The 18,069-nt window shown below is 36.1% G+C and overlaps 1 protein-coding gene across 5 annotated transcripts in view; it reads right to left on the reverse strand.

The window, feature by feature from the left end:
- The window catches only part of PHF14 (PHD finger protein 14), a 141,275-nt gene that overhangs the window by 119,668 nt on the left and 3,538 nt on the right, over window positions 1–18,069 (reverse strand). For 3 of the 5 annotated variants that reach the window (XM_084787246.1, XM_084787248.1, XM_084787247.1), the window contains exons 3-4: window positions 13,230–13,996; window positions 6,464–6,608 (exon numbers count right to left, since the gene is read on the reverse strand). In XM_084787246.1, the coding sequence (XP_084643372.1) occupies window positions 6,464–6,608; window positions 13,230–13,996 (912 nt within the window). The remainder of the gene's footprint in view (window positions 1–6,463; window positions 6,609–13,229; window positions 13,997–18,069) is intronic. The other 2 variants (XM_084787249.1, XM_084787250.1) reach the window with 1 other exon arrangement.

Here is an 18,069-nt window from a genome sequence, read left to right on the forward strand (position 1 = left end):
AACAAAAATAAATCATTTCTAAAAGAACAGTAGAAAGGAAATTCCACAGGTTGAATTTCATTGGTGATTAACAGAATTGATAAATGTACAGTGTATACCCATGGGTACACTCATAATGGAGGGGAGACAGTTCACACGACAAGTGCATGTATAGCAAGCATGGAGTACAAGCTCCAGCACCCAGGTACAGCAAACAGAAAAGCAGAGATAAATTATCCCTGTTTTTAGGTAATATGATTCTTTATAAATATAAGAAAATCGATAACTATTAGAATAAGGAAATTCCACTTTATAAAAACAGGATACAGAATTTTTTTTAAAAGCCAACAATCAACAGCTTTTCCGTATACCAGTAATGAATTTTTTGAGGTGGATAGCACGTTATGACCTACCCAAAGTGACCTACAGATTCAGTACAATCACCATCAAATTCTAATGACATTCTTCACAGAGCTATTAAAAAAAAAAAAAAAAACCTCAAGATTTATATGAAAACTTCAAAGAGCCCAAACAACCAAGGCAGCCTTAAGTAAAAAGAGTACGGCTGAATGCATCACCAATACCTAATTTCAAAATATATAAAGAGGGCCATAATTATGTAAACAACATGATATTGACCTAAAAATAGATACAAAGATCTAAAAGAAAGAGAGTAGAGAACACTTCTATACAACTGTATCCAACTAGTTCTCCACACATTTCAATAGCATCCAAAAGAGGAAAAACAGCATTGTTAATAAATGCTGCTGGGAGACAGATACAAATATGCATGCAGAAAACTGACACCAGACTCCTACTTCTGAGCTCAAAACCCAACAAAACAAAGGCTTAAATTCAAGACACAGAATTAAAAACTAGTAAAGAAAAATATAATGAAAATACTTCAAGATAGTGATACAAGGATTTTCTGAGTAAGTGTCTGTGATGTTCTGAATGAGAATGGACTCATAGCCTCATCTATTTGGTTAGTGGAACCATTTGGGGAAAGGTTGGGAGGTGTGGCCCTGTTAGAAGGCATGCGTCCTTGGCGAAAGAGGCGCATCACTAGAATTACAAGTGAAACAATATTATGAGGCTTTAAACACACAACCTTCTTTCCAACTCATACGGCACATATCTTGATCGTCTTATTTGCCTGCCTGATTCAGAATGACATTTTAGTTGTTTGTAAAATTCAAAGCTACCATAGAAAGGTAGATTAGTCTTTAATGAAGCTTTTTGTCTAAAACACTGATCACATTATGAACTTTAACCTTAAAGATGTCAGTCAGACTAACATGGTATCCTTACAGAAATCTGTGTTCACTTGAACAATGAATTTATTAAGAAAAAAAAATCACCCTAAGAAAACTGTCTCTAACTTTAAAATGGTATAAGGAATTCTGGGTATATAGCTCATTGACAAAGTGTCTATCTAGCATGAACAAGGGCTTCAGTTTGATACACAATACCGCATATATTATATTTAGCAAAACATGCCTGTAATCCCAGCACTCAGGAGAGGAGGCAGAAAGATTAGTATTTCAGGATATCGCAGATACACAGCAAGTTCTAGGTCAGCCTGGGATAAATGACATTCTGCCTGTCACAGTAATAAACAAACGTGGACACACACACACACACACACACACACACACACACACACACACACACCACTCTAGGGCACTGGTAAGTGCTCATGGTAAGGTAAGGACTATCTAAGAGGCTGGGGAATTAGAAGGCAAATTAGAGACTGGCAACACAGGAGACTGTGGTGGTTTGAAGGAGAATCATTCCATAGCTTCTGATGTTTGAATATTTGGTCCACAGTTGGTGGAATTGTTTGGTAAGGATTAAGAGGTGAGATCTTGTTATAGGAGCTGTGTCACTGGGGGTGGGCTTTGAGGAGAACACCGGTCATTGTCGTCCCCCACCCCCGAGTCTCCCGCCTCATGCTGGTGGACAAGATGTGAGCTCTCAGTCAGTGCTCCAGCTCCATGCTTGCCTGCCTACTGACATGGTCATCACCATGGTCATGGAATCACCCTCTGAAACTGTAAGCCTCCATTAAATGCTTTCATCTCTAGTTTGCCTTAGTTATGGCTTATAACACCAAGAGGAAAGTAGCTAAAACACAGAATCTTTCTTAAGACAAGAATGAATAATTAATTAATTAATTGAGCAGGGACCAGAGCATGACTGTGTAGAAGAATGCTACTTGTACATCTGTATGAAGTCTAAGTTCAATTCTCAGTACCAAGAAATAACAAGAAAAAAGAAATACAAAGGGAGGGAGGGAGGGAGGGAAAGAAAAGGAAAGGAAAAATAGGATAAAGAAAACTGTTCATTCTGAATCTTAAAGGACAGTATTCCTTGGTGAGCTTAGGTCTAAAGCTATAGTAAAGGTGTTGTAGCCAAACAAAAATGGACACCATTAATCCCAGGTGGAAAGCCAAGGAAGCAGGAGTTTAAGGCTAGTCTCAAATACAAGGAGTTCCAAACCAACCTGGGCTATGCTACTTGAGACTGTAACAGACATAGGAAAACTTGCGTTAGAATCACAAATGTAAACCACTGAAGTTATCTTCACCCCCAAAGCGAAGAGTAATTGAGAAGATGTATGTTCTCCCATCCCTACAGACCAGGTAACTTAAAGCTGATTAAGTAGATGGGGTAAACTGAGGACTGCAGGCTCTATTCAGCTACAGCCAACTTTTGACATAAGACAATGAAGATCAGCCAGGAAGGCACAGGCCTATAATCCCAGTACTCAGGGAAGGAGAGGCAGGTGGAGCTCTGTGAGTTACAGGCCACAAAGCAGAGTCCACAAAATGAGTGTAGGACAGCCAAGGCTACACAGGAAAACCCTGTCTCAAAGAAAAAAAAAAAAAAAGAAGAAGAAGAAGAAGAAGAAGAAGAAAGAAAGAAAAGAAAAGTAGAACTTCTTTTAAAGAGCTTCCAAAAGCAAAATGGGTACAAGAGAATCTCATAGCCAGGCACAGGGGCTCATGCCTACAATTCTAGCCCTCAGATAACTGAGGCAGGAGAAAAGCTCTAAGTTTAATAAGCAGCTATACTACCAAGATTCTGTCTCAAAAAACTAATGATGATGATGATGATGATGATGATGATGATAACATCAACAACAATAACAAGAACAATAAAATATTTTAAAAATTAAACAATTTCTAAAATTTCCCAGCATCAGAATGTCAAAAATTGATTCAATTTGTTCAGCTATTTGCATGGCCTTAAAAAACTATATCCATGTTCAAATGACCTAACCTAAAATATGGCACAAAGACTAATCTAAAAAACAGAAATTATCCTCAACGTGACAATGAAATTGGGATAAGCCAAGTGAGTTAAGGTCCTCAGCACAGCAGAAGTCTCTGACACTAATAGCAAAGCTACATCAGCAATAACATTCACAGACACAAGCAACCATCACACCATCATCTTTGGTCAGTACAACAAACACAGTCAGCAATCTGTACACATACATCCTCTTTCCCCTATAGTTATGACGGCTACTCTCATCTGCTCCATCTCTACTTAATGTTAGAGCTTACCACCTCTAACTTTGTATGCAAAGTCCTCACACCTCTTTCTATCCTACATCATCAGCTATCAATTCTCCCTTCCCATGGGGCCTTTCTATCAACATAGAACATGCAGTAGACTCTGCATGTGGCTGTCTTTTGATAGCCTTCCATGATCAATATTGACTACTAGTCACACCATTGGAAAGGCCCCTCCTCCATCTGACTAGATTTGCTTTGTATAGACTATGTACCACAGCAGAAGTGGTTCTATGTACATCCCAAATTAGGTTTAAAAAAAATTAGCTCTTCCATATAGTAATCTCTGTTTCTTCTGTCTTTGATCACCAATATAATCATCTCCAACTCTCTGGCTCTTTGATTAACCACTCTGAAATCAACTCTGGAGAGTGAAAATGGTGTGGAACTCAGCAATGGGCACCAAACAATTGAGATCTAACATATGTAAATTTGGGAGCAAAGCCTCTAGCTTCAGTTCTAGAATGACTATAACCGAGGCCTAGGCCAACAGCCTTTACCTGCAACTTCAAAGATCCTAAACCTGACCCACCCAAAGATTCTGAAGAGCTGGGATTAAAATATTCAATTTGAGACTCTTACTCATTGAAATGAAGTAAGTCACATATATCTGTTCTTTTAAGCTGCTATGTTTGGGGGTAATTTTATACAAAAAAAAATGATATCTAATATAACATCTAAATTATAAGGACAAACCCTCCCTTTATTTCATAGCCCCATCAGCCACATCTCCCTGCCTCTTATAAAGTTTATCAGAAAATTTCCATCTAGTCACATATTTTACTTTTCCTTCCTTGACTCTCACTTAAACTCCCTAAAATCAAGACAATCAATGTCTGTCAAGTTACTAAGTTCAATGGATTGGTGATTTGCTTTCCCTGTTTGATGATACTGATTTCTGCTATGGATAATCAAAATAATACATAGGAAACCTACATGTGTCATATAGAGACAAACAGAAAATAAAAGAATATGTGCATTAAACAAAAACAGTGGAGAACAAAAAACAATAACATGAGGGACATAGTTACTAAATACACAAAAGGTTCTGAAGAGCTGGGATTAAACTATTCAAAATGATTTATGATGCCCATTTTGGTACCATGTAGTCACTGCTTAAGAACCAACCCTCATAAGTATTCAGAAGGCCTTATTTTGATTTTCTATGTAAATTGTATGATAAACTGGTGCCATCTATATTTGTTGCTGTCTTTGCACACTGATTTAATCCACCCAGGGCACTTTATATGTGGGCTCCTTACAGCCACTTACATCTGCTAAGTCAGAGAAGCAGGCCTACAAACACTGTCCTCCAGTGCAGTGCGTGGTGTCTGCATTTCATAGTTAGGTACTAAATCACGCAATATATGTAATGTTTGTCAGGAAGACTTTGCTTTTTGGTTTTGTTTTGTGAGTATGTGTAGAGTACATGTGTGTGTGTCAGTATGTGCACGTGCATGAGAGCAGGTGTGTATGTGGACACATGTTCACATGTGTGAGTGGAGGTCTGAAGTTGATTTTGGGTGTCTTCTTCAATCATTCTCCACCTTATTTATTGAAGCACTGTCTCTCCATTGACCCCAAATCTCACTGATAACGTTGGTCTTGCTAGCCAACTTCACGTAAGGAAACTACTGAGAGTTGAGATAAGGGGAAGAGCACCATGCCCAGCTGACCTTTATATGGGTCCTTGGAACCTGAACTCTAGTTCGCAGCTCAGTAAGTGCTTAACAGGATAAGCCACCCAGTCCTAGCCCATCAGTGATACTGTCTGCTTCCTAAGCTGAGCTACCCTGCTAGTGGTATGACTGCAGTCTACCAGTGAGTCTGAGTAATGCCCCACAAGAACTGGGTCCTTATATAACTCTAAACATAGTACTATTAGACAGGTACTGATTTTCCCTTTTTGCAACATTCTGTCCTCTGCTTATCATATAGTTATCTCCACATTAATGTATTCCTCATATCCTCAGAAGTATTAAAATGCCTACTACATATAATCTTTGTTAAATACCACATTCAATCTTACAGATTTAAGTAATGTCTTCAGGTCAATGAGTCATTAATTTTTATGTCCAGTGCAAGAAGACAACTGCAGTCAGCCTGACAACATACAAAGCATTTCAGAAAATAAGAACAACTAAGAATAAGTAATATCATGAAAAGAAATATAACTTAACTCTAAAGAAATACTGTTCTTTCCAGAAGACATTTTAATAAGTAAATGTATACTAAGAAAATATGAAAAGTGATGTCCACCAGGAAGAGTGTGAGGTCATAAGTCTGTAAGCTCAGCTCAAGGTCATCCTCTCTACTACATAGCAAGCTCAAGGCCAGCCTGGGCTACATAGGATCCTGATTCAGACACACACACACACACACACACACACACACACACACACACACACACAGGAAATATAGTCAGGATGGGAGAGATGATTCTGTGGGTCAAGGGCTTGCACCCATGTAAAAAGCTGGGCTTGGTGGTACATGCCTGCACTGCCACCACTGATGCCAAAGACAGAAGGGTCCCTGAGACCCAATGGCCAGACAGTTCATTGAAATAAGCAAATGTTGGGTTTGGTGAGAAAATCTGTCTCAAAACCTACGGTATAGAGTAGTTGAACAGATATTCAATATCAATGTCTATCTTTCACACATGCATAAATGAGCAAACAGGCATGCAAGTACATATGTGCAAGCACGCATGTACACACACATATACTACATATACACAAAATAAACATATTTCAAGAACTCAATATACATTATATTCAGTTGAACCGTCACATCATATAATACTGCAGTAGAATCTTGTGAGTACAAATAGAAAACAGTTTTAACTTCCTTTGAACAAAATATCAACCAGCCACTTTTAAGGGGAAAAAAAACAGCGAAATTACCTTCATGAACTGTAATGCCACAATTGTCACACTGAATTATTTCATCTGCGTCTTCACTATTATCTCCAAGACAAACACAGCAAATCAGAATGTGGTCCATTTTTTGAGAACTCCAATTTTGACTCTTCTCAAGAATCAGCGAGTCCTAAATATTAAAATACATCAGAAAAATCACACTTTAATTAAAAAGTAACAATATACACAATTCTCATTTTGTACTTCAAATTTATGTGGCATTCTATTAGTAGCTTCAAAGTGTGCTACTCTGCTGTCAAAGGACCCTTTACACATCCTCTTAGTCTGTCACTTCTTCCCTCTGAAAAGCGACAAGGCACAGGCATGCAAATAGCTCTGTCTGCTTTTGGCATTTGACTTTGGCTCTTAAGTCAGAGGAAAAGGAAGAATTAATTCTCAAGTAATTACCAATCCTACATATAGACTTCTAAGTCTAAGGTGTACTTCCTATGCTTTCAGTAGCATTACTACCTAAGAAAGACAAGACAAACATACACAAAACAGCAGGAAATAAGCTAAAGGTAATGTATAAGCAAGTATGCATGTGATGTTTGAGAGACTTTAGACTCCAGCGTGTAAAAGGTCCAGAGTTACCCAGATACTGAGAAAGAGCCTGAACACATAATCTACATATCTAGCTATAAAAAAATTTTTTTATCCAAGTTGAGTAGTTGCTAAAATAGTAATAAAATGTATTCCTTACATTTATGTCAAGAAAGACCTAGTACAAACTGGTAATAATAACAGCTAGCTATTATCGATATGAAAGAGGAAAGCACTAATAGCAGAAGAGTATAAAAAGATTAAATCTCAAGAAAACAAAGTCTATCCATTTTAATTTAAGCCTTGTGCATTATGGGTGTAAACTTTAATAAGGAAATGGTTCACAGTGGCACACTCCTATAGCTCTAGCTACATGAGAGGATGAGGCCGGAGGATAACTTGAGCTTGGGAGTTAAAGACGCCAGTCTTGGTAAAATAGCAAGGCTCCACCTCAGTCAAAACAACGAAACAAAAAGTGTTGTTATATTAATATATATTACAAGCTGGCATATTGGTATGTTTTCATTTATAAACCTAACCACACTCAAGAACAAAATTAAGTTAGTTCTATGTCACAGTCACTAAACATATTTAATTTCCTATCAATATATTACTGGTTTATATCACTTTAAACTCTGTCATTTCTCTCAAAGGTAACACTTGGAACCATCATTTCAAAGCAAATTGTAAATGACAGTTTTAAATATTTGGGGGAGGGGAGAGGCTTTTTGAGACATGCTCTCATGTAACCCAAGATGCTCCTGAACTTGCTATGTACCCAAGGATGTCCTTGAACATCTAACCCTCCTGCCTCTATTTCTCATTGGCTCTGATTACAGGCATATGCCAGTGAAAATCCTTAAAGGTCACAATAATTCTTTTGATACATATTATGAAGAACTCCTAAAATTAAAGCTGTAAAACAAATCAAGAAAAATAAGTTGCATGCCAAGTGCGATCATCCTAAAAGGAAAACTCACATGTTTATAGTATCTTAGTAGTTAATGAACAACATGGGTTTCCATGTCAGCTTTCACTTAACAGCTGCTGAACATACAATGCTCCCATTTGCAAAATAAAGATAACAAAAGTAAAATGGATCAGAAAGGTTGTTGTGAATTAATGAAATAATAAAGATCCGCAGTGTTGCACTGTGCATGCCCTCCCTCCTCTCTTCTGTACTCCCTATAGATTCCAACAGAGAAGGATGGACTGGCATCTAATAACGAGGCCAGGGGGGGGATGCCTTCTTTAGAAGCTCAAGGACAAGTTACAAGCCTAGGTTGAACACCATCATCCCCATGGTAAGTCCAATTTCTAACTTGATTTTGTTAGCGAAACAGTCTGATAATTAAAGGGCTACCTGTGTTAATGGACTGCCAACATTTCTTTGACAGAATTACTTCTAAGCTTCAGAAAATGGCTTAATACAGAAAATACATGAATTCTATGAATAAAACTGTGAATGAGATTTTTGTAAGTGAATTTCTTTAGCTAGAAACTGAATCAATGGTCTGTCACTTCTCTCCAAGAGCCATGGGTTTTCCCCTCTGCAAAGGGGAGAAAATGGAATTTTCTCTATTTTCTGATGCTATTTAGAAAAGCACTGGGTAAGCTGTCTCTCTATGACAATTTCTCTCTCTATGCACTATGCTCTAATGCATAAGAATGAGAAAACAGTGACTGCTGCTTGGGGCCCTCTGATCCCAGTGAGATGCTTGTTCAACAGCCCTGCAGTGTTCCTCTAACAAGCAGCTGGCCAATATGACCTGAGTGTATGTTAACAGAACAAATATACATTAAGGTTTATGTATGATTTAAGCACATTTATGATCAAAATAACAGAGTCCAGTTTCTTATAAATTTGTTACCATACTTCTGAAGATATGTGTCTTCTTTCAAAGGAAATTAGGCTAAAACTATTAACAAAAAAAAAAAATTTAATGCAGCTTTACATAGAAATCAGGAAAGTGAGTTACAGATGGCAAAAGAAAACTCACCTAGAAATTAGAAAAAAATGGGATACTACAGCAATAATTCAACAATTATTTCATTTTTCCTCTTGGGATTTAAAGTCAAATTCAGAGAAAAGAACTTAAGGGAGGCAGAGCTGAGAATATGCAGGGCGATACATTTACATGTAAAAGCTAAGCAAAGGGACTACAGGGAGAAGAAAAGGACACGTTTAGAGGGAGGAGGGGAGCCAGCAGAGTAGACAGGGAAGCCACTGAGAACTAAGTATAATGGCACATATGCATGAAGATGCTAGGTCGAATCACAATGCTTGGTATGCCAACCTAAAATTAAATAGACACTAGTCTAAAAATGAAGCATTGCCTAGAATTCTCTCTGCACTCTAAAATACATTTAGTGTTCATCTGCTATGTATTCTAAAAGATGATCATAAAATATATACAAATGAATTGAATTGTCCCTGTTATATTTAAATTTAAAAGAAAAAAAAAGCCAATATACTTTACAAGGAACCTGTATTAAAAGATGAGAAAAAGCAGTATAACAAAAGTGTTATCAGGGACCTGGAGAGATGGCTCAGCAGTTTAGAGCACTTGTCTGCTCCTCCAGAGGTCCTGAGTTCAATTCCCAGCAACCACATGGTGGCTCACAACCATTTACAATAAGATCTGATGCCCTCTTTTGGCTCACAAGTGTGCATGCAGATAAAGCACTCATATATACAAAATGAATAAATAAATCTTTAACAGTGTGATCAATAATTCTTCATGAATGCTTTCTTTTCAATTTAAGTTCTTAAGATTCAAATGCTTGTAAAATATTACAAAGCTGTTTTGAGTAGGACTTAAAGCAATTTTTTCTTCAGATTGTGCAAAGAGATAACTAATTAGTAAGTTAGACATCCCAAACAGATACACATTCCCAGTGGTATACTAACAGGAACTGATAATAAACTGAATTTTGTATTTCTTTGATATTAAGTGTGCTTGAAGCTTTTAAACACACCTGCTCTATGGAAACAGATGTGTTCAAGAGAAAGGGTTAATATTTTCCTATTAAGAATATTTATAAATTTTGCCAGAATTTTTCAATATTAATTGCAAACATCAGGTGACACTTGTCATTAAACATAAATAAGCACTGTATGAAAAAAATATTTTACAAAGCCAAAATTATAAGGTTGTACTTATCAAAACAGTAATCCAAGATCCAAACAGTTCTACAGATCTGCAATATGAAAGAAGCTTTTTCCCTTTAACAAAACAAGACTGCCACTTCTACGGACAGAATTTCTGCCATTCGTAAATTTTGTCTACAACTCTAGATTAAAAGTCTTGAAAATAAGAACCATTTTCTGAAAATAAACACTACTCATCTTCGAAAAACTTAAGTCAGAGATCAATGGGTGGGCAAAATGATATTATTTACACTCAGACGTTTCCAAATAAAGGGCTGAAAAAGAACAAAAAGCTCCCCTGCAGGAGCATTATCCAGACTGCACTAATCTCCAAACTGGAAATGCAAAAGCCCACAGACAAAGGCAGGCACCAATCTGCAGAGAGTGTGTGTAAGTAAGTGCTCTGTCCCCTCTACAGCAGCTCCGGGAAGCTCCTGTGCAGGAAGTGGAAGGTGAAGACTACCTCATGATGCTACTAATGTGCTACCTGCTTTTTTCTCTTCTTTTGTGAGTCGGGGAAGCGCTCAAGAAGCTACATGAAGCAGGCAGTGTTACCAGCCTGACAACTAGCCTGTTTCTGTATCTTTTGTTTTCACTTTTTACAATTTCTAAGATTAACTGAAATTGTAAATGTCATATTCAGTCTACTTATGTAATACTACAACTCTTCAGTAACTTGTTAAGGGCTCCTAAAGCCACACTGTTTTAGAAGCAATTGTCTATGTGCCTTGGCATGCTGAAGCCAACAGGGACAGTTATAAAAATTCCCTAATCAAAACACGTAAACTCCACGAAAAACTTCAAAATTGTTAAGGTTTGAGAGCATCATTTACTTATAGACAATCCACATCATTTCTATGCAAACATAATTGACAGTGCAACCAATAAAACATTGCCAACTGATAACTAAAGATGATGTTCTTGTGTGTTTTCTAAAGTCACACTTTCTGCTGTCTCTCAAATGAAATGGAATCTCAAAACTTAAAGGAAAAAATGGAGAAAATAAAACTTCAGATACATACTCATTAGCTATGGTGAATATTTAGTAATTATTATTACTTGAAATAGATACCTAGAAAGACCAGCAGAAACATTAGCCATAAGGCAATGATAATAAACTTTAAACAGCTTTCTCATAAATAAAAGATCATAAAAATAGAAAACTTAAACTTATAAGTAATAATCTAAACTGATTAATTTGTTAATTAAAATTTAATATCTAGTTTAGTTTAACATAACTTAAATGTAATTAAAATAATGAAAAAGTATTACAGAACTAAAATAGCTCTGAAGGAAAAAATTGTAACCAAGCATTTAAGCCGGTTATTCTCAAAGAAATTAGCTTTCTATGTTATTTTATATGGGTGCTTTTCTGAGAAACAACTTGGGATCTCATGCCAAAAATATTTTTGGGACACTTACATATAGGAGCTATTACTTACCAGAATTTGTGTTGTTTTACACCAGAAGGAAAAGAAATACAAAAACTAACCCATATATGTAATCTTGAAATGAATTAAAAAACTTAGCCTTTTAAGCACTGTTTTCAAGTAGAGGTTATTAAACATAAAAAACACACTTCTATACATATGCAGGTCTCCCTACGTATTAACATGAATTTTCTCCACAGGTCCTCTATCATTAAATTGCGTTTGTGAATATTACCCTAAACTGATACATGGGGGATGCTGCCAAAAATAAACTCAATCAATACATATAGAATAAGTGCTAAATGTTATAAAAAATAAACTGAATAAATGCTCAGTCTAAATATTAACAAATATCTATAAACATGCCAAGATAGCATTAGTAATATCGAACAGCTTGTGCTACAACCTTAAATAGCACCACACTATCTCCTCAAATGAGCTTTCCTTTACCTAAAGACAAGAATGAGGACGCAGGTTTCATTCTTCATAGAAATGAAGGCAACCTAGAAATTAATTGGTGTTTATAATGCAAGTATAAGCTGTTATTTCATCTCTGCTGACATGGAATCCCTGACAGTTTGCTGTATTTAAAAGGAAAAAACCCACAAAACTTATAATAAGCCTAATTAAAATAGACAATTACCACTCTGTAAATCTATAAGCAGAATAATATAAAATAAAGCATAAAGAAAATCTACCAGTTTAAGCTATTTGAATGATATGAAGAACAAAAGATGGTGAAGAAGTAAATGCTGTTGACATAAACACATTAACAGAAATGACAGAATTAATACAGTTCTACATGTGATGTAACAGATACATCTACATGTAAGACACCAACTCAGTCTTTCTTTTGGAAGGAAAACACACAGGCACAGAGACAGAGACACAGATGTGTTTGACTGAGGTCTTGAACGTTGCACCTCTGGACCAATGGATAAACCTAACTTGCAGCAGCAGGTCAATGGCAGGACTGAGGCATCACTGTTGCTTCAGGATAGAAATGTTTGTCCTATGGGGGAAAACGTTTGCCTTTATTTGTACTTCTTTGCAGAAAATTTGTTCATCAAACATATTTTAAAAAGTACATTTGACTGTCACACACATAAAGCAAAGATTGGTGACTATGCTGATGACTGCTACAGCTGATAATGACTTAACCTTGAAAACAACTCTCTGCAAGTCTGAGAGAAAAAAAATGAGTTATATATTGCCCTCTTCTAAAGTATTCAAAAGGCCTTATATTTTATGTGGCTACAGATAAAATTGTGTTGAAGGAAAGGCAACCTCTATTTTCATAATCCACTCAGTGCCAGTTAGCAGCTAAGAACAGGAAGAAGATAGAAATGGGAATAGAAAACTACCATTTCCCAAGTCTACAGGTATAAAAAATGTTTCTCTACATATTTCTGCTTAGAGATGGAGACGACAGACTCCTGGAGAATGTTGAAAAATAGAGGATAATTAAAAGTTTGTTGACCAAATGAATAAATGTTATGCTCAGGGTGTTCATTCACTCCTACAACTAAATAAAAATTCACGGAAGCCACTTAATATAATAAGCACTGATTCAGAAAGTTCCCTTTTCCCCAGACAAACAGATATCATAAAAATTGGGTTGGTCTACCTCATTGCTCTTGCTCTGAGATAGGGTCAGGCTATCATTGGTCAGTTCCTCATCATCAGCACTGTTTCTGCTAAGAACTTTACTCTTCCTCTTCTTGCAGCCTGCTTCACTGGCAGGGCTGCTATGGTCTTCATCATGGCCCTCATCATTGTCTTCATCATCACTCCCACTTCCCTCATCCTCGTCGTCCTCATTGTCTCCGTCACTGCCCTCCTTCTGAGACGCCGACCTCCCCTTCCTCTTTGCTACAGTCGGCCTCCAGTCGTTGTCGTCCTCACTGTCATAGTCATCCATGTCATTCAGCTCTTCCATGGATACAAAGTCCAAAAGGGGCCGGTTCCGGCGAAGGTTCCATTTCTTGGGCTCAGTGACTTGTTCCTCCGTGGTGGTGGTTGTAGTGGGGACGGGAGGGGAGGTAACAGCAGGAGGACTTGTGGCTGGTGTCGTGGCAGCAGCAGGAGCAGCTGCACTATCAGATACTGCTGCCTTTTCTTTGTCCTTCTCTCTTTCCTTTTCTTTGTCCTTCTCTTTCTCCTTTTTCTTTCTAGGTCTTTCACCATTTTCTTCTTCTTCCTTCTTTTCCATTTTAATTAACTGTTTGTCTGATGGCACTACTTCTTCCTCTGTAGAATTTTTAAGCTGTTCTTCTTTTATTATAATATCTTCATTCAGTTCTTCTTCTAAAATATTTTCCTCAGAATCACTACAGGAGCCTTCTCCACTGTCCTTTGAAGGGTCTTCACTTCCATTACCACTCCCTTCAGAATCTGTTGAAAATATGAGAAAAAAAAACCACACATATGTATATACATACACACACACACACAACACTGACACAAATGAAACCACCAAAACTTGTGGATAACTTGTAAAACAATATAAACAAATCTAAGGCAAAGGATGGTAGACATTCCCAACCTCATTAAATAATAAGTCAACAAAGTTGATATATGATTTAATCCAGTATGAGCTAATGAAGATGACATGTGAAATTTAAGTTAGAATATAATTTAAAAATAGTATCACTGTTTTATATCAAATAGCTGATAAGTATGTCCTAGAGATAATTTTTCTAAAAGTATGTTATAATAGATACTTGACTGTAACATAATCATAATAATTTTATTATTCTTCCTTTACACTCTTCTTTTATAAAATATGCACACTTAAAGTAATAAATCATGTCTCAAGCAAGAAAATTTAGGCATCTAAAACTCTGCATAACTTATTAAATTTTTATCTGTCAAAACAAGCATAGATATATGATAGTGAACTTGTAGCATGTTAGATCAAGTACGAGAAGGTGAAAATGGACAATACCAATGACACACAAAAAATGGAAGATGAAAGAAAATTTCAGTCTTCCTGTTTAATAGGATACTGCCCACATCAATAAATACATCATGTAAACTTTTGTAAGTTCTAACTACTGAATGCCCTAGAATGGAAGATGATGATGAAGAAATGAATCTCTCCTAAAATAATCAGTTACTCACTACTGAACAAATAGGCATGGTTATTGAGTAGCTCATGCAAGCCTATAATTAGCAAGCTGTTTCATACCTGCCTAGGGCAGCAGAGTCCATCTCAACCCAGCACTATTCTTTATTCTAATCTTGCCTACACTAAGGCCAATAAATAAAAATTTAAAATATTTAGACAGGAGGATAAATGGAAGTGGAGAAAGAAGAGGGAGAGAGGACTTTTGTATCAATTATAAAATCTATAGAAAATCAAATTGTCTGAACTTATAATCGAGAAAATGGAAATGCTAAAATAATGTAAAGCATTATTGCTTCCCCAAAATTTTAATTTCTATGAGTTCAACTTTCCTTGACCTCTAAAATTAACTGGGAATTGAAGATACAAAAAGTAATTAGAATATCTCAATCAGAAACCCCACTTAATGGCTAACAATAAAACTACTCTGTATTTTAGTTAGCTCATGTAATAGGTGAAAACAATGGATTTTCAATGACTCAATGAAATTACTACCAAGACTATGAGCCTACTCAAAACCACCCTTGTTCTAAACAGTCTTACACAGGACAAAAGTACACTATCATCCAAGCTTTGGGTCCTTAAGGTTCAAACCTTTGGAGCCAGGAATGTGTAAATTTAAAAACATTCATATTTTATGAGAGTAATTTAGAATATGCATAATATATTGCATTAATACCACATTGATGATTAAGGTACTATTCTATAATCAAATATAATAGTTCAATAGCATAAAGTACAAGTATTTACAAAGCATGAAAAATGGCACAAATTAACTGCTGGTTTTAGGCAGGTTTTGCTATAAAACAAGTTTCTGTCAAACCTAAAATCTTACAGATCTCTGAGCTTTTTGGATTTAAATACTGTGGACTCAATATCTTTGCCAACCATAGGAATTGATTTCAGGTCAAAGAGTTCTATAAATCATTAAGAAAATGTGGATTTTTAAAGCACTCACAATAATTACACCTAACCTACAAAGAAAAATCAGTCCTAGCTAAAACTGACAATAATTTCTACAAATGTTTTAAATAATGGCCTTCTGAGAAGTAAGCAGAACTCTCTAGCTACTTCAAAGGCAGAAAGGGATCTCTTATGCACATTAAAGAAAATTATGACAGAGGTAACACCATAATCAAGAAAGCTAGCAGGTAGCCAAGAAGGAAAGGTCCTAGTCAGTTAGTTGTCTATAAGATATTTTAATACAAAAACTTAAGAGGAGATGCACAATTAAGCTCACTAGTACAGTGTGGGTTCCTGAGGTACCTAATACCTGGTAAACTTTGCAAATGTCATGGACTTTGTGGTTTTATTTTCCATGTCAACACTAATGCCAATTATTTTCAAATGTAGAGGTAAACTAATATTCTTTGGTTTTGTTTTATAATCATGTCTGAGCACAGTGCAATTTTAAGATTCAATTGTTTTACATTCATCAATGTATTATTACAAGAACATGACATTCTTTTTTCAAATTCAATACTAGTAAGTTGCTCAACTTTTTTAGTCACAGAACATAACATCTTAGTCATAATCTAACAAGAGGACCAGGATCTCTGGAAAGTCAATTTTTCATCTGATTAGCCATCCCTTCCTTTTGGTACATATTCACTTGAGAAACAGTTATTTCATATGCACAGATGAATAATAATGACAATGAGAAAACAGGTCCACAGTTGGCTACACTTTTATAGGCTGTAAAGGAAGAACACTTCTATTACCAGGATGTCAGAGAACACCTTTACCCCATGCTGCCTCTCATTTCATGTGGAAAAAAGGAAAGCAAGGGAAGGAAGCAAAGAGGGGAGGACAAGGAATCATATTAAGAAATTAGACAGATAGCCCAAATAAAGCTCTCTTTGCAGAAGAACAGAGTTACTTACTCCCACGTCTACAATGAACTTTTTTTACATTTAAAAATAACTTTAAAATTGAATCCTATTCATTTAGTTCCAGAATTTTAAAAAGCAAACCTCCAAAACAGACAGTATGTCAGGATCTCTCAAAGCAACAGTCATTTCAACTGTTAAGAAAATGTTTTAGTTACAGAACTCAAAAATCTCTTGACAATATTCAGATTATATAAATTTAACAATCTGTAGTCACCAGTATCATTACAACAAAGCTTATTTTTTTCTTCGTAACATATTAAACAATACAATTAGTACAGTTTAGAAATTTACAACTATGAAATATAATCTTTGTCTAACAATTCCATAAACTGCTTATTCTTTTCATAGGCCCAGCACAGCAAGAATTATCACCATAATTAATAGTAAATAACAGATCACTAGTCTACTGGTTAATATTGAGTAATGCTGGAGCCACCTTTAACTGATTCTGTTTCTCTTGATAGAAGAGCCCATTACTCAACACAACTAATACTCTACTGACTCTAGTCACAGACGTGCCATCTTGCATTTTCTGGGTCATTCTAAATTGGAACTTCTCTAGTTTGGACAACTCTTTCCCCAAAAGACATGTACTAGTTCCTAGAAACATTGGCAGTCACGAGGCAGGTACAACAGGTAGGGAAGACACTACGGGAATCAAGTACCAGACAAAGATGCTCTAAAGGTCACAGATATACTACACAGGACAAACCTCCACAACAAAGAATTAGCCAGCACCGAATGACAATAGTGCCAAGGCCTTTTGAGAAACCCACATCTAGAACAAGGCCTCAATCTCCTCATTGTTTTCTTGGCATGTTTCTTTTACTATTCTTTTTACTTGGTCCTAACTCCAAAGAGAAATAACATTTCCATGTCTCAACCCCTTTAATGTTTAATATTTCCCTCACCAAGATTGTTTTCCTCTAAACATTATTAGTTCACAGCTCCTCCCCTGACTACCCAATAAAATTGATCTATATTAAGCTGGTCTAAAATAATCCTTTCTCCTGACTTGAACTATATACATAATCAACCACTCCCTGTAACATTTACTAACCATCACTTAATAATTGCAATCTAACCATTTAGCTGTGGTTTCACTATAACATTTGGAAAAATGTTAAATGAAATGCTAATGAGTAAAACGTGATCAATTTACACAGGTTAAGCAAAAAGCACTACCAAAAAACAAAACAAACAAACAAAAACCTACTAGTGCCTCAACCTGACCCTTCTAGTTAGATTACTTCTAGGCAAAATGGCCTCATTACATAACTAATAAACCATCAAGATCTAAAGTAAACCCACATTACTTTGGGAAGCAAAGAAAGTGGGAAAGGGCAGGACACCACTAGTTTATATTGTTAATAAATTAATTAATGCTCACATCTTCAATAACATTCAATTCAGATAACTATCCCTCCTCTTAGGCACAAGTCAAATAA

Source organism: Acomys minous, assembly GCF_964271855.1.
Source record: "Acomys minous genome assembly, chromosome: 6".
NCBI classification, from domain to species: Eukaryota; Metazoa; Chordata; class Mammalia; order Rodentia; family Muridae; genus Acomys; species Acomys minous.